At 45.9% G+C, this 25,970-nt stretch overlaps 1 protein-coding gene and 1 long non-coding RNA gene across 2 annotated transcripts; both read left to right on the plus strand.

The window, feature by feature from the left end:
* The first annotated feature begins 860 nt into the window (after nt 1-860).
* LOC119349446 (wall-associated receptor kinase 1-like) lies at nt 861-9,841 on the plus strand. The gene is made up of 5 exons (XM_037617486.1): nt 861-1,390; nt 1,512-2,024; nt 2,141-2,261; nt 6,650-6,693; nt 8,802-9,841. The coding sequence occupies exons 1-5, from the start codon at nt 895-897 to the stop codon at nt 9,788-9,790; spliced, it is 2,163 nt and encodes a 720-aa protein (XP_037473383.1). The 5' UTR covers nt 861-894; the 3' UTR covers nt 9,791-9,841.
* Nucleotides 2,928-4,733, plus strand: LOC119349447. Its single transcript, XR_005169423.1, has 2 exons — nt 2,928-4,247; nt 4,548-4,733. It is a non-coding gene; the product is annotated as an uncharacterized LOC119349447 (long non-coding RNA).
* Nucleotides 9,842-25,970: the final 16,129 nt, after the last annotated feature.

The following is a 25,970-nucleotide window of genomic DNA, read 5'->3' on the forward strand; positions in this document are numbered from 1 at the left end:
CGCTCGCCCCTGCATCTCCCCCCTCCCCCCCACCGCTCCTCTGCTCCCTCTGCTCCCGCTCGCCCCTCTGCTCCACGCCGCCCCACGCCGCCCCTCTGCTCCCGCTCGCGAGGAAGGGAAAAATGGGTACCTTGGGCAGCGGCTGGAGAGGAGACGCGACGACGACCGGAGAGGGGCGACGGCGACCTTGGGGAGGCGGCCGGAGAGGAACGGGAGCGGGAGCGGGAGTCTTTTTTTCGGTCCTGGGAGCGGGAGCGCGAGCCCACGAGCGTGGCTCGGTCGTCTTTACTCCCACGCCAGGTACGCTCGTGGTAGCGACGTGTATATGTGCACGACGTGATACACGATCCACTGGGAAGGCTTTTTTGATCTTGATAGTGTAAATTTAGCATCCACCTCCATATACACCATCCACTAGAGATGCTCTTAATGCAGCAGGAGCAGCGACTTACTACATGCGTAGTTGCTATTCTGGGCCTTTATAGAAAACCTAAATTTTCCACGTGAGGTCGGTTGTGTGTGTTGGTTGCGGTATTTTCCTGGAAGCAACCATTAGTGCCGAGTGGAGTGAGGTCAACTCAACGGCATGAAGTTTATGCTGAAGTTTTAATTACCAGAGCCCCGGCTGAACAAACTACATAACTAAAACAAAGTTAAAATTTCACGATGGTGCTAAAATGCAAAACGGTAAAACTAAAAAATTGCAAGTGCACAAACTAGATAAGCATGTACATCCATGATTCTTTTTTGCCGGTTTTTTCGTGAGAGTAGTATTTTGCCGAGGTGCTTGTGGCCGCCGTGTATATAACAAGGGAGGGCGTGCTAGTGCAGCCCATTCAAACCTAGCTAGTTCCATCACCATAACCCATAGAGGATTAGAGGTAGTAGAGCACAATGAGCACCACGCCCAGCTCGCAGTTGCGTTTGCAGCTGCTGCAACTGCTGCTTTTGCCAGTAATAATCCTACTAGTCATCCTTGCCGCCGCCGCTGAAGAGCGGCTGCCAATGGGACTTCCGGACTGCCCCGACATGTGCGGCAACATCAGCATCCCCTTCCCATTCGGCATCGGGTACGGCTGCTTCCGTGATGGCTTCGAGGTCCTGTGCAACCACACCCCCGAAGGCCATCGCGCCTTCCTTGCTGACAAGAGAATAGTCAAGCGCACGGGCGAGGGCTATGAGTCGGAGTCGGCTAATCCTTCGGCTCCGCCTTCAAAGGACCTACAGTGGTCGCAGTCGCCGCTAGAGCTGGTGAGCATATCACTCGCCACCGGTGAGGTGCGAGCGTACGCAGCGATCGCTTACCGCTGCAGGAGAGATGACAACCGGACCTTCTGCGTGGAACAAGATTTGATGTTCGCCCGTACGCTTTTCGACTTGTCGATTAAAGGTACTCCCTCCGTTCACTTTTGTAAGACCGTTTAGACATTTAAGACAACACCCAAAACAGTTCAATTTAAGCTGTCTAAAACGTCTTATAAAAGTGAACAGAGGGAGTAATATTCTTATAGGTGTTGGCTGGAGTGTCGAGCCTTTGCTGGACAGTAATACTGGTTCGGCGGACCACTTATCTTGCAAGGCACAAGATATGTTTCCACCTGCGGTTAATGGGTCCTGCGAGGGGTATGGCTGCTGCGACATGCCCTTCCCGCCGGGCGAGTATCGCCCCGGCAAGGCTTTCGGATGGCTTGTCGCGCGAGAAAACCTCATGCCGCACAGCTACGACTTGGAAACCAAGCCGTGCTCCTACGCCATGCTGGTGGAGAAGTCATGGTACAACTTCTCCACGCCCGACTTGTACGGCAACATGACGCTACTCAAAAAGAACCCCCGGGGCGTTACCCTCGTGCTTGATTTTGCCGCCGGGAACACTTCTTGTCCGGCGGAAGGTCAACCGCGGCCTCCCGGCTACGCTTGCGTCAGCGGCAACAGCTCTTGTGTCAACGCAACAGTTGCTCCTGGCTATATCTGCAGGTGTTGGGACCATTACGCTGGCAACTCTTACATCACTCACGGATGCCAAGGTACATACTCCTACGTGCCACTACTCTCTTTTTTGCGAATTATAGACATACCTTCAATTAATTGTCACTCTAAAAATTCTTTAATTAACTTAGAAAAGTGTTGGTTCTTCCTTCAGACATTGATGAGTGCAAGCTCCCCGATATCTGTGCAAATGGCGGGGTCTGCAAAAACAAGCCAGGAGGCTATGACTGCCCATGCAGGATGGGAATGAAAAACGGTGGCGAACGGGGAAACTGAGCGAGGGCTTTTGGTGCTCGGCCTACAGGCAGGCCGGAATCTGGTCCGTCTGCTTGGGCCTGGAGATTCGAAACCCGTCAGTTCGTGGCAGCGCTCTGGCAGGCCTAGTGGGGCAAATACGGTCCGTGATACGCCTATTGGCCGCGTAGCCGTATTGTGTTCGGCCCATCCCCTGCAACTGTTCCCGGGCCTGGAAAGACTCCGTGGCCTGCACCAAAAATCTGGGACATCTTTCGTGGTTCGAAACGGCACAGGTGAAAGAATCCCATGCGCCTACATTACCCCACCCCCCACTCCTGGACAGCTTTCCCCTCCCCATCCCCTTCTCTTCCACAGACCCGGAGTGCGGCGGCTCTGCTCCGGCGATCTGTCCATCGACGGCCTCGAGATCGATGGGTATGTGTATTTCGCTCGGGTGCTTTCTTCTTCAATCTCTTGTTTGTAGAATCAGCGGTGTGGATTTGAAAACTTCTTACTCACTTGGCTAGATTTGATTCGAACAGGGGCCTTGCCGTGCCGGCTGGATGGAGTGGTTCTGTCCTCCAAGTGGAGTCCCAGGATTCCATGGGTGCAGCAGATGCGGCCGACAAAGCACAGGCAGACGGAGGTGCGGCCATATAGGAGGTGTGTTCTGAAGCTACGAGTGGCTGGACACGAAGGTTAGTGAAAAGAAGAAGCTGTAGTTTCTTCTTCTTGATTTTGCAGCACAAAGCAAGTTTTGCATCGTATGTGTATTGTTTACTTGACTTTGGCTAGCTAGCATATAAGTTGTTCCCGGAAACGAGTTTGTCACGTAGCATGCAGTTTAGTTGCAGTTCTTTTTTTGTGTGGAGATGTGTAGAGATGTCAGTCTGATTTTTTGGATTAAAAAGCTAGATATTTCTGTGGTACATTTATCATGGAGTGAGCCATTTGAGTAATGAATTTTGGGGAATCGGTGATTTTTTGATTCAAATTCTGGCTGCAGTGAAAAAACTAAAAATTTGGATTTTGCTCTGTGTCACGTGATTATAGGTACATGATTATAGGTACGGTGCTAAATTGGATTTGTCAGTGTATGTACGTTCTAGGACATGACCAAAATGGGGTCGAGTTTGATCTCTGATTTAGTTTCTAGGATTCTTAGAACATGGCCAAAGTTTTATTCAGTACATGATCAAATTGGATTCGTCTGATTAAAAGGGATTCACATGAGTTTTAAGTAGGTGTGATTAAGTAGTAGCGGTTTTTGTTTTTGATGAGCTTCGATTCACTGGAAAGTGGGTGGGTGCTTTTTGATTCGTAGGTGGGTCGTTTCAGAGTACAAATGAGTTTGAATGTACACATGATTTTATTCAGTATTAGTATATTTGTAGTAAAAATCTGAACAAACTGGATTCAGTATCATGATTCTGCTGTGTTTGTCTTTGTTTGATTACTTACTGGATGGTTCGCTCGAGAATTTCTTAGAGGCAAACAGATTGAGCTTAGGCTGTTGTTTTCGTCAGTTGGCATGTTTTTTAGCTGGGTCTGCTATCAGCCCGAACTATAAGCAGAATGTTTGCACCATGTAAAAATTGCTTGTCATGCCCTATGTTCAATTCGCAGATCGTCCTGACAACTTTTTGTTTATAATCTGTTCTGCCAAGCCACCGTTTCAGGGATAGGATGGGGAAAGCTCCTGACGAGAGGGAGATGAAGCCTGACAAGAAAACAGCACTGGAATTGTCTGTGCGCGCTTATGCTGAGAAAGGAGCTGGTCATGTTGTCAATCCAGCAATTGGCACATCTTTTGACTCGTTAGATGAGGCTTATGAGTTCTACAACCTTTATTCCTGGGAATGTGGTTTTGGAGTTCGGCTATGTTGCTCGGAAAAGGTGCATGCAAGAGATTGTTTGTGATTGTGCGGTAGGTGATCGCAAAGTGCATTATGTTTGATGCCATAATGTTTGATGGACTGTTTGAGCCTAACTTCCTCTAGATTAAATTAGTTGTGACTTGTGAGGTTTGATCGCAAAGTGCATTATGTTGCCAGGAAAGGAATGCTAGGATCTTTGAACACACCGCCAGTATCGTCGACAGAGTTTTGGACCAGATTAGAGAAGATCTTCAAGTCTGGAGGGCAGCGGGGTGTGTTCTGGATCTTACTTTGTAAAAGCCTCTTATAAAAGCCTCTTGTAATTGGGGTGTTCTATCCTGGGGGTGGCGCCCTCGGGAGGTCTTTCAGTGCGAGACCGCCTAGCCTGTCTGACCTTGTTGTACTCTTCTCCTCTTTCTAATAAAATTCGGCCAACGGCCCTTCGAGGTTTGATGCCATCATGTTTCCATGTGTTTGTATGCTGGTTTAGTTTCTCGATTTGGGTTGTCAGTTTTTTTTTATTTTTTTTGCGGGGGTCGGAATTTTCATTTGTGCTACCAACAGTAATTCTCTTGATGTGTGTTAAATTTGTCTGAACTGTTTGTTGTGTGTTGATGGCAGTGTTGTTGTTTAGTCTACTGGAAGAACAGTGTTATTACTGGTGGGATGAGTGTTATTTTACTTCTGTATTGGGCTTTGAGTTTGTCATTGGCAAATGATAGCTTGCATCACCGTGCATAGAGGAGAAGCCCGCAAGGTTTGAAAAAAGAAGAGACCGGCTGATGCAATCTCGTTTGCTAGACTTAGTTGTGCTAACCGCATCTCAAAAAAAAAAAAGTTGTGCTAACCTGGAGTCATGCACTTTGACTCTACGCCACCATCTCCATTTTTAAAATCAGGGGCGTGATCACGGGTGATGAGATGATCAAGGCACTATGCACGGGCAGTCGTGGTGACGCAGATGGTGCTGTAGCTTGCTCCTTGAGTGGGTGTGGGTTGTTCCTTCTGCGGAAGAACAGAGAAACCTGCTGGCGGTCACTGAGTTGGGTGGAGGTACTCCTACATGACAACACTCAACAGGGGATGGTTGATGTGACCGCATAGTAAATTTTCGGACGTGACAAGACGGGGGAAAATGAAGCACAGGAGCGGGCCGTCTTAGTGAATGCGAAGTGGCTGGTACAAAACAACCATTATACATGACCATGCCGACGTGGTATGATTAATTAGTACTAAAACTGCTTAATGTATCGCATTCACTATTACCCCGCCCATATATCATACCACGCGTTAGGAATTCCTAGCGTGTAAACAGGATAAAGCTAAAAGTTCGAGCTTAGTGCAATGGATTTTAAACACAACGACGATGCAAACGTGGTGTATTTCATGTTCAAAACGGCCACACGAGTTGACGTGTACCAAATTAAACCTGCTTACTTAGTGGACAGCTAATGGTCATCAAAACATAGGTGTTCGCTGGCCCATAATGCGTCATATGCACGTCTGCTGCTACGTGCTTTTGCATGTACATTAGCTGTACTGACATACATCAGCGACAACAAAAATAAGCCAGTGGTAATGATGAAGCATTGACGTCAAAAAATTATGTTCATTAAAATGATTGTAATTTATAAAATGCTAATGTGTTCATGAAACCGTCAAAACATGAGTACTTCCTTCGTAAACTAACACAAAATCGTTTAGATTACTGTCTAGACATGTTAATTTCGTTGCCAGTAATTATCAACATGGAGCCTAGTAGCCTACCGGTCCGAGTTCGACCACGTGTGCTTCTAACTTCTGGTCCGAATTCATCCATAGCTGCGTGCATGTCTGTGACGATGTGAGGGCATAGTAAATTCGCAGATATGACAAGACGGTATTAAGTGAACCGGACTGCGCAGCGCAAAGCTGCTCCACCCGAGCGCGCGCCCGTGTAATGTGAGCTCGCTAATGCCAAACGTACAATGGACATGACCCTGCCGCTGTGGCGTGATAAGTCGAAACTAAACGCGTGTTTAAAAACTGTCTGCTCTATCAAATGCTTCATTAACAAGCTCATGTAAGCTGTGTCGGTTTACTGGCGTGCCAGACAGTTAAAATCGATTCCCAGATTAGTTGTAATACTAGTTTTTAAACACAAAACAGTCTTAACCTTAGCGCGTTTTGTTAGTGCAGCCGGAGAGATCACATTAACATGAAGCAGTCTAACCTAGCTTAATGAAGGATGGCCAATGCTCTACGTCCGCGCTTGAAGAACTGGTGGCCTCCGCTGGCCACCAATGCTGCACGCCATGCATGCACCACGACGTACAGGTCTCCGCGGACTACGCCCGCAGCAGGACGTACAGGTCTGTGCTCGCCATGCTGTGCATACATGTCAGGGGCCACACGCGAAGCCTAATGCCTTTGCACGTGGATGGGACCTTCCTGGCTCAGTACAACACAAAAGTAAATCGAATACAGGGCAAATACTCTGGCAGCACATATCCCCGTGGTGCTGCAACGGCCGAGATAGCGGCCTGCCTGATGCTCGGCCTCCATTTGCATTTTCCGGTACATCAATTCACTACAGCAGCAAAGGCGACTGTGGGTAAGCACTACTAAGCTACTACTACACTGCACTCGCGTGTTTCTTTTTGGTCAGGGGTGAGATATATACTATGTTCCCGTAGCATCAATTAGCACCAGCCTATTGGGTGCCACCATGCAAACCCTCTCCTGTTGCCAGTCAAAATTATAAACATAGAAACACATGCACGCATGACATAGCAACTTGCTGTACATCACCTTGATACTAATGAATTTTAGGATGGAACGGGTTAGATTTGAAGGCAAAGCAATTTATGTTTGACCTCAGAACTTTTTCTACACAGAAGATACACCATTACATGTCCTGTATCAAACATTGGCATTTTTCAGGGTTCCTTTACTATATATTTAAGTCATTTAGTGCATTTCTAGGCATTTAGTCAATATAAATTATATTTGAACTACAAATGCATGGAAAAATTGACAAAAATAGGGTTGAAAATATATTTTCTGTTCTTTACTGTATGTTTAGGCCTTACCCAAGAAAAGGAAAAGAATTGCAACTCAAGGCACCAAAAATGGAATTATATTCCCCAAACGTTGATTTTATTGGTTTTTCTAATTCTAAAAAATGCAAACGAAGGCTCAACAAATGAAATTTGGCATGGTGTCATTATATGGTGAATTTTTTAGAAGTTTCGCAGAATCTTTGACTTACACTACTTAGAAACCGAACAATCTCAGATTAAGAGTCTAGCTTTCGAAAAGGAACGGGTCAGATTAGAAGGCCAGGTGGTGAGCGTTGCTGCGTCGATTGACCTTGATACTTTTCTACACTAAGGATCCATCATTAAGCTTTTCATGTCAAACTTTGGCATTTTTCATCATTCAGTTGCTAAATTTAAGTCATGTATAGCATTTCCTGGCATTTAGTCAATATAATTCACATTTGGACTGCAAGTGCACATATGTTTTTGGCAAAACTGGATTGAAAATCATCTTTGTGTTCTTTAGTATATGTTTAGGTGTTATCCAAGAAAACGAAAGAAATTCTAAATCTCATGGTACCAAGATATTTCTACACTCAGGATGCACCATTAAGTTTTTCATGTCAAACTTTGGCATTTTTCATAATCCAGTTGCTAAATTTAAGTCATTTATAGCATTTCCTGGCATTTAGTCAATATAACTCACATTTGGACTGCAAGTGCACGTATTATTTTGGCAAAATTGGATTGAAAATCATGTTTGTCTTCTTTAGTCTATGTTTAGGCCTTATCCAAGTAAAGAAGATAAATTCTCAATCTCAGGGTACCAAGACTCGACCCTGAAGATTGTGTTTATTTTTTTAATTCAAAAAATGTAAGAGAAGTCTCAAACATATAAAACTTGGCATGCTGTCGTTTTATGATCCATACAGGATGTGTTAAACATTTAGAAGATTTCGATTAATTTGACGAATACATGACTTTTTGCATGCAATTTTTTTTCATCTATATGTCGAGTACCCATGGGAAACGACACAAAAAAGAAACTTTGTCGGTAGACGCCCAGACGAGTCGTGTTTTCTGAGTGTTGCATATGGCAATCAATTTGACGTGTTTTTTTGGCCATTGGCGAGTGCCCTTGGCACATCGCAAAGTTCCAATATGCATTAGTGACAACTGCACTTCACTCAGAGTATTGAGCTCGGGGTGCAAGGAAAATGAGTACACAGCACACCGGGTGAGGGTGAGATCCTTTCCATTGGAGTCAGTTTGCACATGTCCTTTGGGTGCCACTGCACAAATGCTCTCCTCTTGCCAATCATAATTATCAACATAGAAACACATGCATGTATGAAAGAGGGACTGCGTGCACATTTCTTGATGGAAACTAATGATTTTCAGAGGATTTAAGTCAGTCAGTTATCTATTGTTTAATTAATTTCTATAAATGTTTTGGCTTTAATACATTCTTTCCTTGGAATTTGCGCACTTAATTTCCTCGGAGTTTCTTTTTCTAGTCTCTAGATTATTTTTTCTTTTGATAACTAAATTGGCAATTTGCTTATATTCTTAGTAGATGAGCAGACGAAATTGTTTATCTAAAATATTAAAACTTTTTGATAGATTGTTAATACTGAATTTAGTGATATAAACTAACTAAGTTTGTTTGTTGTCCCTCTAGGTGCAATAGGTGGTATTCTTCTAATGGCGATTATATCATTTCTTATTATTCTTCACAAAGAGAAAAAGAAGACGAAGGAATTCTACAAAAAGAATGGTGGCCCTATATTAGAGATGGCAGATGTTATTAAACTTTTCAAAAAGGGGGAGCTCAAGCCAATTTTAAAGAGTAGCAACTTGATTGGAAAAGGTTGCTTTGGTGAAGTTTACAAGGGTCTTCTTGACAATAAATTAGTTGCAATAAAGAAGCCGATTAATGGTAGTGTGCTAGAGAGTGAACAATTTGCAAATGAAGTCATCATCCAATCTCGAGTCATTCACAAGAAAAATGTTAGGCTCATTGGTTGTTGCCTTGAAGTTGATGCCCCCATGCTAGTCTACGAGTTCATCTCCCAAGGTAGCCTCCATGACATCCTTCACAACAACAATAACAAGGTAGCTCTCAACTTGAATACATGTTTAAGTATTGCTGCGCAATCTGCGGATGGTCTAGCTTATATGCATTCAAAAGCCAATATTACAATTCTACATGGTGATGTGAAACCAGCAAATATACTATTGGATGATAACTTTGTACCCAAGGTTTCGGACTTTGGTATATCTAGGTTGATTCAGAAAGACAAAGAACACACTGGATCAGTCATCGGTGACATGAATTATATGGATCCAGTATATCTACAAGAAGGCCTACTCACTGAAAAAAGTGATGTCTATAGTTTCGGGATTGTGATCCTGGAGCTTATTAGTAGCAGGAGGGCCATACATTCTGAGAATAATAGCTTGGTAAAGAGCTTTCTTGAAGCTCACAAAAAACATAAGAAAGTGACTGAGTTTTTTGACAAGGACATTAGAATAACAAAAGATTTGGAGCTTCTTGATAGTCTAGCAGGTATGGTCGTGGAATGCCTTAGCCTTGATGTAGACCAAAGGCCAACGATGATGGAGGTAGCTGAGTGGCTCCTCATACTGGGCCGATCTCGTAATGTGTAGGATGTTTGCCTCTAAGTTATTTTTTAGAAAATCCTTAAGACAAGGGCAGCTGAGGTCTCCTAGAATATTTGTAACTCTGTTTGTAAGGTAGTTGTCTTTGTAAGGTGGCTGAATGTTTGTACGCTCCATTTGGAACTGCGTTTCAAAGCACTACATTTTGCTAAATTTATAACTGCATTACAGATAATGCATCCTTTTTACTTGCACCTGAGTTTCGAAGCACTTTACATGTTGTATGGAAAATCCTAACATACTTTCCGTCCTAACTTTTGCTTCATTTTTAGCGACAGGAGTTTTGGGAACATGGTAATAAGTGATCCCAAAGTCTTACACCGAGAATGTCAGGGTTCTACTAGATGGCAACAACAGCAAGCCTAAACTTGCATGGCAGCCAATTTTCTTAGTATAGTAACCTAAATCTTGCTACCAACCAAGATGTATAATTCTCTGCAGCCACAACCTCACCACTGTGGACCTCGTTAATGTCTGTGTATGCGCTCGACCCTCGGAGCTTTCTCCTGGCGGGCCACGACATCATCCGCACCGACTGCCCCGCACATAATTCACGCTGACACATGCACCGCCGTGTGCACACGAGCATTTCATAGTGGCTATCATCAAACCCATACCACCTCCGTATCGATTGACACTTCGACGTGAATAGGTGCCGCACTTCCTCACCGAGACACTGCATGTCTAGGTTCAATCTGTTCGCGATCGCTCGGGCGCATCGTTTGAATTCGATATTGGGCCGCGAGCTGGGTTCGCCAGGGGGTGGGCCGGTGCTGAGTGCGCCGGACTCGCGGGTAGTTGGGCCGGGAACGACTGGGTATGAGGCCCAGTCCATCCCGAACACTACGTCGCCTCCTCCCGTCGAGGCATGCACGATCGTTCGTCCAGAGCCGCTGCAGAGACTTCGGTCTAGGGTTTCTCGTCCAGGACGAACTGGGTTCTTCGATCGCGGTGCTGGGCGGGCTAAGGCGCTAAGCGCATCCCCCCGCTGCGGGACATGGCTGGCAGAGGAGATGCACCGCCTCCGGGCAAGCTTGCAGCCGCGGCTGCCACTGGCCATGGAGGTCAGGCGCCGCCGCCGGGTCCTGGCAGGGGCGGAAACGGCCCGCCGCCGGGTGTCGGCCGTGGGAACGGCCCCGCGCCGGGCACGGGTCACGGTGGAGGCTCTCTGGGGAGACTGCCGGCTCCGGCCTTGCCGTCGGGCGGACGGGGCGGACCGGGCTCCGGCCCTCGTCCGGTGACTCCTAGCAATGCTACGGTGGTAGCTTCGGCCTTGTCGTCGGGCGGGCGGGGCGGTCCGGGCTCCGGCCCTCGGCCGGTGGCTCCAGGCGGTGCTGCGGTGGCAGCTGCGGGCCGCGGGGCTGCGCCAACTAGGCCACCCGCGCCTTCAGATCCGATGCCTAGACCGGCTCCTCCACCCCACGTCGTTGCTCGCCCGTCTCCGTTGTCGCAGTCCAACGTTGTGGCTGCGCCCCAGGGTCAATGGGGGGATGACGGCTACGATGCCTATGGGGTCGGCCAGCACCGTGGGTCTTCGTCCACGGGTGGTGGTCGTGGCTATGCATGGCAAAACGATGGTTCGGCGGAGAGGCCGTTCTTGGGTCCTTCTGGTGGCTTCATTGAGGGGCCTTCTGATCCAGGTCATCGGCAGCGAGGAGGTCACCATGGCCATCGTGGTGGTCGGGGCGGTCGAGGGGGCCGGTACCGTCCACGTCCTCCGCCCCCACGTGTTGTTGTCGAGCAGATGACAAATAACGGGGCTGCTGAGGAGCCAGTGCTGACCAGTCACGCCATGGAGGTGGTGACGACTCTTGCTACTGTTCAGGTTCCTGAGAACGAGGTTATGGCTGATGTGTTTGCGGAGATGATGGACATGGCTGAGTCTGATAGGGCGTCCAAGTGGGCGCGCAGGAAGGAAAAGATGCTTTGTTATCGATGTGGAGATAAGGGCCACTTCATTGCGGAGTTTGTGGCTCTGTTATGTGATACCTGCGGTAAGCTGGCACACGACTCTGGGGACTCTTCGATACTGCGAGATCAGGCACCGTCGCTCATGATTTATGGCGTTTACTGTGCTGAGCTAACATTTTTCGAGTCTCTGAATGAGCGAGAGGTTACTGATGAGGCCCCGATCATGACTACGGGGATTGTCAAGGTCACCAGAAGGGAGGTCTCTAAGACACAGATCGTGCAGAGGCTTCGGGAGCTGGCACCGGGGGATTTCCAGTGGGACCTTGTCAGTCTCGCTGATAAGATGTTTAGAGTTGAGTTTCCTTCCGTGGAGGATCTGCAGAGGCTGTTGAGTTTTGGGATGTGTAAGGTGCCGGGAACTGATTGCATCCTTGAGTTTCATGAGTGGAAGCACGTGGAGCCTCAGGGTAAGCCGCTTACTCAGGCGTGGTTGCAATTTTCTGGGGCCCCCTCCAAGCCGTTGCCGGATGCTCGGGTTGTGGCCAGCATGGGCATTTTGGTGGGGAAGCCTGAGCGTGTGGATATGGCGTTTACGCGAGCTCACGGGATCGCTCGGGTTCTTGTTAGTATTCTGAACGTTGAGTATGTGCCGGAAGTGGTTTAGTGGGCTTATCGAGGCAGGATTTATAATCTGGTTATTGAGTTTGAGGACGAGAGCCTTTTGGCTGCGGCGGCTCATGAGTCCGACGTGGATATGCACGAGGGTGACGACAGCGCAGGAGCAAAGGAGCCGCCGGTCGAGGATGCTGGACGACAGCTGTCCAAGGGACCGGGGCCCGAGACCACGACGACCGGGGATGGAGCAGCCCCACCCTCCTCGGTGCCTACGATGACTCTGAGATTTGGGTCCTTCGAGCCCTCTTCTGCACCCCCGAGGCCGTGGAGTGATCGGGTGGAGTCCGAGGAGGCTTTTGAGCTCGCGTTGCCTGCTTTGGGGTTTGAGGATACTGTGTGCTCTATTCCTGGGGTTCTTGGGGCTTCGTCGAACTTGGTCTGGGGAGAGGAGGAGGTGAGTCGGCAGGTGGCCACTACCTCTCATGCTCAGCACGCTGTACCTCCTTAGGACGTGACGCCAATGCTCGTGGCTGGTTTGTCGGGAGGAGTCCCGGGGCAACCGGCCTCGGGTTGCTCTTCTCCTGCTGAGGTAGGGGATTTGGGGCAGGTGGCACCCAGGTCCTTCCCTTCGTTGGGAGGGGGTCTGGGGCAGGTGGCCTCGGATACCTCCTCTCCCGTCGCGTCTGTTGGGGAACATAGCAGAAATTCAAAAATTTCTACGCATCACCAAGATCAATCTATGGAGAGACTAGCAACGAGAGAGAGGGGAGTGCATCTTCATACCCTTGAAGATCGCAATGCGGAAGCGTTACAAGAACGCGGTTGGTGGAGTCGTACACGCAGCAATTCAGATCGCGGTCGATTCCGATCTAAGCGCCGAACGGACGACGCCTCCGCGTTCAACACATGTACAGCCCGGGGACGTCTCCTCCTTCTTGATCCAGCAAGGGGAGAGGAGAAGTTGAGGGAAAACTCCAGCAGCACGACGGCATGGTGGGGATGGAGCTGGTGGTTCTCTGGCAGGGCTTCGCCAAGCACTATGGAGGAGGAGGAGGTGTTGGAGGAGGGAGAGGGCTGCGCCAGGGGAAGGGTGCGGCTGCCCTCTCTCTCCCTCACTATATATAGGGGGAAGGGAGGAGGGGGAGGCGCCCTAGGGTTCCCTAGGGGAGGGGCGGAGGCCACAGGGGAAACCCTAGATGGGTTTGGGCGTCCCCACCCCCCTAGGAAACTTGCCCCCCAAGCCAGGAGGGGCGGCTGCCCTAGGGGTGGCGCCCCCACCTCTCCTGGTTACGTGAGATGGGGTGGGAGGGGCGCTCAGCCCCTTAGTGGGCTGATGTGCCCTCTCCCCTTGGCCCATAAGGCCCCCCAACGCTTGCCGGGGCCTCCGAAACCCCTTTCGGACACGCTGGTCATCACCTGGTACCCCCGGAACAATTCCGGACTCCAATACCCTTTGTCCAGTATACCGATCTTCACCTCCGGACCATTCTGGAGCTCCTCGTCATGTCCGGGATCTCATCCGGGACTCCGAACAACCTTCGGTAACCACGTACTATTTCCCATAACAACTCTAGTGTCACCGAACCTTAAGTGTGTAGACCCTAAGGGTTCGGGAACCATGCAGACATGGCCGAGACGTTCTCCAGTCAATAACCAACAGCGGGATCGGGATACCATGTTGGATCCCACATGTTCCACGATGATCTCATCGGATGAACCATGATGTCAAGGATTCAAGCAATCCTGTATGCAATTTGCTTTGTCAATCGGTATGTTACTTGCCCGAGATTCGATCATCAGTATCCCAATACCTCGTTCAATCTCGTTACCGGCAAGTCACTTTACTCGTTCCATAATGCATGATCCCGTGACTAACTACTTAGTCACATTGAGCTCATTATGATGATGCATTACCGAGTGGGCCTGATACGTCTCCGTCGTATCTACTTTTCCAAACACTTTTGCCCTTGTTTTGGACTCTAACTTGTATGATTTGAATGGAACTAACCCAGTCTGACGCTGTTTTCAGCAGAATTCCCATGGTGTTGTTTTATGTGCAGAAAACAAAAGTTCTCGGAATGACCTGAAACTCCATGGAATATCTTAGAATAAATAATAAAAAATCCTCGCCAAAGATGAAGACCAGGGGGCCGACACCCTGTCCACGAGGGTGGGGGGCACGCCCCTCTCCCCTAGGCGCGCCGCCCAACCTTGTGGGCCCCCTGGTGGCCCTCCGACGCCAACTCCAACTCCACATATTGGCTTTCGGGGAGAAAAAAATCAAAGAGAAAGATTCATCGCGTTTTACGATACGGAGCCGCCGCCAAGCCCTAATCACTCTCGGGAGGGCTGATCTGGAGTCCGTTCCGGGCTCCGGAGAGGGGGATTCGTCGCCGTCGTCATCATCAACCATACTATATCACCAATTTCATGATGCTCACTGCCGCGCGTGAGTAATTCCATCGTAGGCTTGCTGGACGGTGATGGGTTGGATGAGATTTATCATGTAATCGAGTTAGTTTTGTTAGGGTTTGATCCCTAGTATCCATTATGTTCTGAGATTGATGTTGCTATGACTTTGCTATGCTTAATGCTTGTCACTAGGGCCCGAGTGCCATGATTTCAGATCTGAACCTATTATGTTTTCATGAATATATGTGTGTTCTAGATCCTATCTTGCAAGTCTATAGTCACCTACTATGTGTTATGATCCGGCAACCCCGAAGTGACAATAATCGGGACCACTCTCGGTGATGACCATAGTTTGAGGAGTTCATGTATTCACTATGTGCTAATGCTTTGTTCCGTTCTCTATTAAAAGGAGGCCTTAATATCCCTTAGTTTCCAATAGGACCCCGCTGCCACGGGAGGGTAGGACAAAAGATGTCATGCAAGTTCTTTTCCATAAGCACGTATGACTATTTACGGAATACATGCCTACATTACATTGATGAACTGGAGCTAGTTCTGTGTCACCCTATGTTGTAACTGTTACATGACGAACCACATCCGGCATAATTATCCATCACTGATCCGGTGCCTACGAGTTTTCCATATACTGGTTTATGCTTATTTACTTTTCCGTTGCTACTGTTATCATCACTACAAAAATACCAAAAAACATTACTTTTGCTGTCTTTACTTTGTTACTGTTACCACCACTATCATATTACTTTGCTACTAAACACTTTGCTGCAGATATTAAGTTTCCAGGTGTGGTTGAATTGACAACTCAGCTGCTAATACTTGAGAATATTCTTTGGCTCCCCTTGTGTCGAATTAACAAATTTGGGTTGAATACTCTACCCTCGAAAACTATTGCGATCCCCTATACTTGTGGGTTATCAAGACCTTTTTGTGGCGCTGTTGCTGGGGAGCATAGCTCTATTCTTTGAGTCACTTGGGATTTATATCTGCTGGACACTATGAAGAACTTGAAAGACACTAAGACAAAAATTTATCCCTCAACCACGAGGGGAGGTAAGGAACTGCTATCTAGCTCTGCACTAGATTCTCCTTCTGTTATGAGTAAGTTTGCGACACCTAATCCGACTACTGCTATTAATTCTGATATGTCGCATGTTATTGATGATGCCACTTCTGCTATCCATGATACTTATGATGAAACTACTTCTATGCTTGATACTACTGTGCCACTTGGTGAATTACTTGATGAGCAAATTGCTAGGTCTAGAGAAAGAGTAATTATTGAACCTGAACACGATGATGTTAGTGATGATGAACCTATGCCTGCTATTCCTGAGGGTTATCTTTTTAATGCTGAATCTATTGAAGCTGTTCTTGCTTGTCACGATAGTCTTGAATGTAAGAGGTTGCTAGTTAAGTGGAGTAAAGAATCTTTTAGAGATAGGATGAGACCCGACCCCACTTTTGCTACTTCACCTATCTGTGTTCTCGATCAGGATTATTATGATTTTTCTGTTGATCCGGATATAATTACTTTGGTTGAATCTGATCCTTTTTATGGCTCTGAATCTGAAACTGTTGTGGCACATCTTCGTAAGTTAGATGATATAGCTGCCCTGTTTACTAATAATGAGAGATCGCGCTACCTTTATTTACTCAAAATATTTCCACTCTCATTAAAGGGTGATGCTAAGAAATGGTTTAATTCTCTTGATCCTGGTTGTGTGCAAAGTCCCCAGGATATGATTTATTACTTCTCTGCTAAATATTTCCCCGCTCATAAGAAACAAGCTGCTTTGAGGGAAATATACAATTTTGTGCAAATTGAAGAAGAGTCTCCCACAAGCTTGGGGGAGGCTTCTCAAGTTACTTAATGCTTTGCCTGTTCATCCTGTTAAGAAACCTGAAATATTTGATATCTTTTATAATGGACTAACTGATGCTTCCAGAGATTACCTGGATAGTTGTGATGGTTCTCTTTTCAGGGAAAGAACACCAGATGACGCTGAAATTCTATTGAATAATATGTTGGCAAATGAAAATAATTGGGTACCTCCCGAGCTACCTCCCGAGGCAACTCCTGAGCCAATTACTGATCCTATTCCTAAACCAACTCCGAAGAAGAGAGGTGTTCTATTTCTCAGTCCCGAAGATATGCAAGAGGCAAAGAAATCTATGAAAGAAAAAGGTATTAAAGCTGAAGATGTTAAGAATTTGCCTCCTATTGAAGAAATACATGGTCTTAATTTACCGCCTGTTGAAGAAGTGTATGATCTCAATTACTTATTTACTGAAGAACCTCCCGATATCACGACACAGGTAGTGAAGGTAAATTCTCTCTATAGATATGATAAAGCTGAAGTCCCTCATACTAAAATTGCTAGTCAGTGCTTGGATGAGTTGACGACTTTATGTTTAAGCAAGCTGACTTTAATGCTTATTTTCGTAGACAATTAAAACAGAATACCTTTATGATTGAACGCTTGGGTGATTATATGGCTGATATTAGAGGTGAACTTAAACTTGTTAGCAAACATGCTTCTATGGTTACCACTCAAGTAGAACAAGTACTTAAAGCTCAGAAAGAAGTTCTTGATGAAATGAATAGTAAGAAAAATGATTATGCTGTTAGAGTGGCTACTAGAACTAGTAGAATGACTCGGGAACCTTTGTATCCTGAAGGCCACCCTAAGAGAACCGAGCAAGGTTCTCAGAGAAATAATATTGATGCACCTAGTTCTTCTAAAAGGAAGAAAAAGAAAAATGATAGGACTTTGCAAACTTCTAGTGAACCTATTGCTGAACCACCTGAGAATCCGAATGATATCTCTATTTCTGATGCTGAAACACAATCAGGTGATGAACATGAACCTAGTGAAAATGTTAATGATGATGTTCATGTTGATGCTCAACCTAGTAATGATAATGATGTAGAAGTTGAACCTGCTGTTGGTCTTGATAACCCACAATCAAGGAATCAACGTTATATAAAAGAGACTTAGTTGCTAGGAGACATGGTAAAGAAAGGGAACCATGGGTTCAGAAACCCATGCCTTTTCCTCCGAAACCATCCAAGAAAAAGGATGATGAGGATTTTGAGTGCTTTGCTGAAATGATTAGACCTATCTTTTTGCGTATGTGATTAACTGATGTGCTCAAAACAAACCCTTATGCTAAGTATATGAAGGATATCATTACTAATAAAAGAAAGATACCTAAAACTGAAATTTCCACCATGCTTGCTAATTATACTTTTAAGGGTGGAATACCAAAGAAACTTGGAGATCCAGGAGTACCTACTATACCATGCTCCATTAAGAGAAATTATGTTAAAACTGCTTTATGTGATCTTGGAGCCGGTGTTAGTGTTATGCCTCTCTCTTTATATCCTAGACTTGACTTGAATAAGTTGACACCTACTGAAATATCTTTGCAAATGGCTGATAAATCAACTCTATACCTGTCGGTATTTGTGAGGATGTGCCTGTTGTGGTTGCTAACGTTACTATTTTAACGGACTTTGTTATTCTTGATATTCCCGAGGATGATAGTATGTCTATTATTCTTGGAAGACCTTTCCTTAATACTGCAGGGGCTGTTATTGATTGCAACAAAGGCAATGTAACTTTTCATGTTAATGGTAATGAGCATACGGTACACTTTTCGAGGAAACAACCTCAAGTTTATAGTGTCAACTCTATTGGAAAAATTCCATCGATTATATTTGGAGGTTTTGAATTTCCTCTCCCTACTGTCAAGAAAAAGTATGATATTCTTATTGTTGGGGATTTTCATAGCCCCGTTGAGGTAACTTAGTGTTATTAGAAATTTCTCCGGTTCCATGATTATCGGAATGAGTTTGTTAACAAGACTTGATCAACCTTGTTAGTGGATTCTTTTTTATGAGCATGAGATGGGTGAAACTAGAAGCACAACCTTCTGTACTCTCTTTATATTTTCTGTTAATTAGTAGAAATTAAGTAAAATAGTATTTTTCTGTCTGTCTCCCGACTTATCCGTGCAATATAAAAATATCCCGAAAATAAAAGTCCTCAGAATGCCATGCCAATTTAATATGATTTTTTCGGGAATATTTGAGGATTTACTGTGCAAAAATTGTTGGAAATATGCCCTAGAGGCAATAATAAAAGGATTATTATTATATTTCCTTGTTCATGATAATTGTCTTTATTCATGCTATAATTGTATTATCCGGAAATCGTAATACACGTGTGAATACATAGACCATAATATGTCCCTAGTAAGCCTCTAGTTGACTAGCTCGTTGATCAACGGATAGTCATGGTTTCCTGACTATGGACATTGGATGTCGTTGATAACGGGATCACATCATTAGGAGAATGATGTGATGGACAAGACCCAATCCTAAGCATAACACAAGATCGTGTAGTTCGTTTTGCTAGAGCTTTTCCAATGTCAAGTATCTTTTCCTTAGACCATGAGATCGTGTAACTCCCGGATACCGTAGGAGTGCTTTGGGTGTACCAAACGTCACAACGTAACTGGGTGACTACAAAGGTGCACTACAGGTATCTCCGAAAGTGTCTGTTGGGTTGACACGGATCGAGACTGGGATTTGTCACTCCGTATGGCGGAGAGGTATCTCTGGGCCCACTCGGTAATGCATCATCATAATGAGCTCAAAGTGACCAAGTGTTTGGTCACGGGATCATGCATTACGATACGAGTAAAGTGACTTGCCGGTAACGAGACTGAACAAGGTATTGGGATATCAACGATCGAGTCTCGGGCAAGTAACGTACCGATTGACAAAGGGAATTGTATACGGGGTTGATTGAATCCTCGACATCATGGTTCATCCGATGAGATCATCGAGGAGCATGTGGGAGCCAACATGGGTATCCAGATCCCGCTGTTGGTTATTGACCGGAGAGCCGTCTCGGTCATGTCTGCGTGTCTCCCGAACCCGTAGGGTCTACACACTTAAAGTTCGGTGACGCTAGGGTTATTAGGAAGACTTGTATGTGATTACCTAATGTTGTTTGGAGTCCCGGATGAGATCCCAGACATCACGAGGAGTTCCGGAATGGTCCGGAGGTGAAGATTTATATATGGCAAGTTGTCATACGGTCACCGGAAAGTTTCGGGGGCATATCGGTATTGTACCGGGGCCACCGGAGGGGTTCCGGGGGTCCACCGGGAGGGGCCACCTCTCTCGGTGGGCCTCATGGGCCGTAGGGGGCAGGGAACCATCCCCTGGAGGGCTGGGCGCGCCCCCCTTGGGCCCATGCGCCTAGGGTTGGGGGGAAACCCTAGTGGGGGCGCCCCCCCTTTGCTTGGGGGGTAAGCCCCCTCCCTGGCCGCCGCCCCCCCTCTAGATCTCATCTAGAGGGGGCCGGCCCCCTTCCCCCTTCCCCTATAAATAGAGGGGCGAGGGGAGGGCTGCACACCTGATCCAAGGTGCAGCCCCTCCCCTCCCCAACACCTCTCCTCCTCTGTTAAGTGCTTGGCGAAGCCCTGTCGGAGTACTGCCTCTCCACAACCACCACGTCGTCGTGCTGCTGCTGGAGCCTTCTTCCTCAACCTCTCCTTCCTCCTTGCTGGATCAAGAAGGAGGAGACGTCATCTGCTCCGTACGTGTGTTGAACGCGGAGGTGTTGTCCGTTCGGCACTTGGTCATCGGTGATTTGGATCACGGCGAGTACGACTCCATCATCCCCGTTCTCTTGAATGCTTCCGCTCGCAATCTACAAAGGTATGTAGATGCACTCCTATCACTCGTTGCTTAGATGAACTCATAGATGGATCTTGGTGAAACCATAGAAATTTTTTATTTTCTGCAATGTTCCCCAACAGTGGTATCAGAGCTAGGTCTATGCGTAGTTCTCTATTGCACGAGTAGAACACAAATTTGTTGTGGGCGTAGATCTTGTCAACTTGCTTGCCGCTACTAGTCTTTTCTTGCTTCAGCGGTATTGTGGGATGAAGCGGCCCGGACCGACCTTACACGTACGCTTACGTGAGACAGGTTCCACCGACTGACATGCACTAGTTGCATAAGGTGGCTAGCGGGTGTCTGTCTCTCTTACTTTAGTTGGAGCGGATTCGATGAAAAGGGTCCTTATGAAGGGTAAATAGAAGTTGACAAAATCACGTTGTGGTTATTCGTAGGTAAAAAAACGTTCTTCCTAGAACCCAATTGCAGCCACGTAAAAGATGCAACAACAATTAGAGGACGTCTAACTTGTTTTTGCAGCAATTTTCATGTGATGTGATATGGCCAGAAGTTGTGATGAATGATGAACGATATATTGTGATGTATGAGATCATGTTCTTGTAATAGGAATCACGACTTGCATGTCGATGAGTATGACAACCGGCAGGAGCCATAGGAGTTGTCTTTATTTTTTGTATGACCTGCGTGTCATTGAAGAACGCCATGTAAATTACTTTACTTTATTGCTAAACGCGTTAGCCATAGAATTAGAAGTAGTCATTGGCGTGACAACTTCATGAAGACACGATGATGGAGATCATGATGATGGAGATCATGGTGTCATGCCGGTGACGAAGATGATCATGGAGCCCCGAAGATGGAGATCGAAGGAGCTATATGATATTGGCCATATCATGTCACTACTTTATATAATTGCATGTGATGTTTATTACTTTTATGCATCTTGTTTACTTAGAATGGCGGTAATAAATAAGATGATCCCTTATAACAATTTCAAGAAAGTGTTCACCCTAACTATGCACCGTTGCTAAAGTTCGTCGTTTCGAAGCACCACGTGATGATCGGGTGTGATAGATCCTTACGTTCACATACAACGGGTGTAAGACAGTTTTACACATGCAAAAACACTAAGGGTTAACTTGACGAGCCTAGCATGTACGGACATGGCCTCGGAACAAAAGAGACCGAAAGGTCGAACATGAGTCGTATGGAAGATACGATCAACATGGAGATGTTCACCGATGATGACTAGTCCGTCTCACATGATGATCGGACACGGCCTAGTCGACTCGGATCGTGTAACACTTAGATGACTAGAGGGATGTCAATCTGAGTGGGAGTTCATCAAATAATTTGATTAGATGAACTTAACTATCATGAACTTAGTCTAAAACTTTTGGGAAATATGTCTTGTAGATCAAATGGCCAACGCTCATGTCAACATGAACTTCAACGCGTTCCTAGAGAAAACCAAGCTGAAAGATGATGGCAGCAACTATTCGGACTGGGTCCGGAACCTGAGGATCATCCTCATAGCAGCCAAGAAAGCATATGTCCTAGAAGGACCGCTAGGTGAAGCACCCATCCCAGAGAACCAAGACATTATGAATGCTTGGCAGTCACGTGCTGATGATTACTCCCTCGTTCAGTGCGGCATGCTTTACAGCTTAGAACCGGGGCTCCAAAAACGTTTTGAGCAACACAGAGCATATGAGATGTTTGAGGAGCTGAAAATGGTTTTTCAAGCTCATGCCCGGGTCGAGAGATATGAAGTCTCCGACAAGTTCTATAGTTGTAAGATGGAGGAAAATAGTTCTGTCAGTGAGCACATACTCAAAATGTCTGGTTTGCACAACCGCCTGTCCCAGTTGGAGATCAACCTCTCGGACGAGGCGGTCATTGACAGAATCCTTCAGTCGCTCCCACCGAGCTACAAGAGCTTTGTGATGAACTACAATATGCAGGGGATGGTGAAGACCATTCTTGAAGTATTTTCAATGCTGAAGTCAGCAGAGGTTGAAATCAAGAAAGAACATCAAGTGTTGATGGTCAATAAGACCAGTAAGTTCAAGAAGGGCAAGGGTAAGAAGAACTTCAAGAAGGACGGCAAAGATGTTGCCGCGCCCGGTAAGCCAGTTGCCGGGAAGAAGTCAAAGAATGGACCCAAGCCTGAGACTGAGTGCTTTTATTGCAAAGGGAAGGGTCACTGGAAGCGGAACTGCCCCAAATACTTAGCGGACAAGAAGGCCGGCAACACTAAAGGTATATTTGATATACATGTAATTGATGTGTACCTTACCAGTACTCGTAGTAACTCCTGGGTATTTGATACCGGTGCCGTTGCTCAGATTTGTAACTCATAGCAGGAGCTGCGGAATAAGCAGAGACTGGCGAAGGACGAGGTGATGATGCGCGTCGGGAATGGTTCCAAGGTCGATGTGATCGCCGTCGGCACGCTACCTCTACATTTACCCACGGGATTAGTTATGAACCTCAATAATTGTTATTTAGTGCCAAGTTTGAGCATGAATATTGTATTTGGATCTCGTTTAATACGAGATGGCTACTCTTTTAAATCCGAGAATAATGGTTGTTCTATTTATATGAGAGATATGTTTTATGGTGATGCCCTGATGGTCAATGGTTTATTCTTAATGAATCTCGAATGTAATATTACACATATTCATAGTGTGAATACCAAAAGATGTAAAGTTGATAACGATAGTCCCACATACTTGTGGCACTTCCGCCTTGGTCACATTGGTGTCAAGCGCATGAAGAAGCTCCATGCTGATGGACTTTTAGAGTCTCTCGATTATGAATCATTTGACACGTGCGAACCATGCCTCATGGGAAAAATGACCAAGACTCCGTTCTCCGAAACAATGGAGCGAGCAACCAGCTTATTGGAAATCATACATACCGATGTGTTCGGTCCAATGAGTGTTGAGGCTCGCGGAGGATATCGTTATGTTCTCACTCTCACTGATGACTTGAGTAGATATGGGTATGTCTACTTGATGAAACACAAGTCTGAAACCTTTGAAAAGTTCAAGGAATTTCAGAATGAGGTAGAGAATCAACGTGACCAAAAGATAAAGTTCCTACGATCAGATCGTGGAGGAGAATATTTAAGTCACGAATTTGGTACACACTTAAGGAAATGTGGAATCGTTTCACAACTCACGCCGCCTGGAACACCTCAGCGTAACGGTGTGTCCGAACATCGTAATCGCACTCTATTGGATATGGTGCGATCTATGATGTCTCTTATCGATTTACCGCTATCATTTTGGGGATACGCTCTAGAGACAGCTACATTCACTTTAAATAGGGCACCGTCTAAATCCGTTGAGACGACACCGTATGAATTATGGTTTGGGAAGAAACCTAAGCTGTCGTTTCTAAAAGTTTGGGGATGCGATGCTTATGTCAAGAAACTACAACCTGAAAAGCTCGAACCCAAGTCGGAAAAATGCGTCTTCATAGGATACCCTAAGGAAACCATTGGGTATACCTTCTACTTAAGATCCAAGGGCAAGATCTTTGTTGCCAAGAACGGATCCTTTCTGGAAAAAGAGTTTCTCTCGAAAGAAGTAAGTGGGACGAAAGTAGAACTCGATGAAGTACTACCTCTTGAACCGGAAAGTAGTGCAGCTCAGGAAAATGTTCCTGTGGTGCCTACACCAACTGGAGAGGAAATTAATGATTATGATCAAGGTACTTCGGATCAAGTTTCTACTGAACCTCGTAGGTCCACAAGGACACGTTCCACACTAGAGTGGTATGGCAACCCTGTCCTGGAAATCATGTTGTTAGACAACGGTGAACCTTCGAACTATGAAGAAGCGATGGCGGGCCCAGATTCCAACAAATGGCTTGAATCCATGAAAATCGAGATAGAATCCATGTATGAAAACAAAGTATGGACTTTGACAGACTTGCCCGATGATCGGCGAGCGATAGAAAACAAATGGATCTTTAAGAAGAAGACGGACGCGGATGGTAATATTACCATCTATAAAGCTCGACTTGTCGCTAAGGATTATCGACAAGTTCAAGGGGTTGACTACGATGAGACATTCTCTCCCGTAGCAAAGCTGAAGTCCGTCCGAATCTTGTTAGCAATTGCCGCATACTATGATTATGAGATATGGCAGATGGACGTCAAAACGGCATTCCTTGACGGGCATCTTAAGGAAGAACTGTATATGATGCAACCGGAGGGTTTTGTCGATCCTAAGAATGCTAACAAAGTATGCAAGCTCCAGCAATCCATTTATGGGCTGGTGCAAGCATCTCGGAGTTGGAACATTCGCTTTGATGAAATGATCAAAGCGTTTGGGTTTATGCAGACTTATGGAGAAGCCTGCGTTTACAAGAAAGTGAGTGGGAGCTCTGTAGCATTTTTCATATTATATGTAGATGACATACTTTTGATGGGAAATGATATAGAACTTTTGGACATCATTAAGGCCTACTTGAATAAGTGTTTTTCAATGAAGGACCTTGGAGAAGCTGCTTACATATTAGGCATCAAGATCTATAGAGATAGATCGAGACACCTCATAGGTCTTTCACAAAGCACATACCTTGATAAGATATTGAAGAAGTTCAATATGGATCAGTCCAAGAAAGGGTTCTTGCCTGTATTGCAAGGTGTGAAATTGAGCTCAGCTCAAAGCCCGACCACGGCAGAAGAGAGAGAAAAGATGAGTGTCATCCCCTATGCCTCAGCCATAGGGTCTATTATGTATGCCATGCTGTGTACCAGACCTGATGTAAACCTTGCCGTAAGTTTGGTAGGAAGGTACCAAAGTAATCCCGGCATGGAACACTGGATAGCGGTCAAGAATATCCTTAAGTACCTGAAAAGGACAAAGGATATGTTTATCATTTATGGAGGCGACGAAGAGCTCGTCGTAAAGGGTTACGTCGATGCTAGCTTTGACACAGATCTGGATGACTCCAAGTCACAAACCGGATACGTGTATATTTTGAATGGTGGGCAGTAAGCTGGTGCAGTTGCAAGCAAAGCATCATGGCGGGATCTACATGTGAAGCAGAGTACATGGCAGCCTCGGAGGCAGCACATAAAGCAATCTGGATGAAGGAGTTCATTACCGACTGATACGTCCATTTTGCATCATGCTAAATATGGATGAAGGGTTTTGTCGATCCTAAGAATGCTAACAAAGTATGCAAGCTCCAGCAATCCATTTATGGGCTGGTGCAAGCATCTCGGAGTTGGAACATTCGCTTTGATGAAATGATCAAAGCGTTTGGGTTTATGCAGACTTATGGAGAAGCCTGTGTTTACAAGAAAGTGAGTGGGAGCATTGTAGCCTTTCTCATATTATATGTAGATGACATACTTTTGATGGGAAATGATATAGAAGTTTTGGACATCATTAAGGCCTACTTGAATAAGTGTTTTTCAATGAAGGACCTTGGAGAAGTTGCTTACAAATTAGGCATCAAGTTCTATAGGGATAG

The sequence above is a fragment of the Triticum dicoccoides genome, chromosome 1B (genome assembly GCF_002162155.2).
Source record: "Triticum dicoccoides isolate Atlit2015 ecotype Zavitan chromosome 1B, WEW_v2.0, whole genome shotgun sequence".
Lineage (NCBI taxonomy): Eukaryota > Viridiplantae > Streptophyta > Magnoliopsida > Poales > Poaceae > Triticum > Triticum dicoccoides.

What these genes read in the sequence shown, in the direction of transcription:
- LOC119349446 (XM_037617486.1), top strand. Translation starts at nt 895, where the DNA reads ATGAGCACCACGCCCAGCTCGCAGTTGCGTTTGCAGCTGCTGCAACTG. An exon ending in TTTCGACTTGTCGATTAAAG is followed by an intron (nt 1,391 to 1,511) that starts GTACTCCCTCCG and finishes ATATTCTTATAG; the next exon opens with GTGTTGGCTGGAGTGTCGAG. An exon ending in CATCACTCACGGATGCCAAG is followed by an intron (nt 2,025 to 2,140) that starts GTACATACTCCT and finishes TTCTTCCTTCAG; the next exon opens with ACATTGATGAGTGCAAGCTC.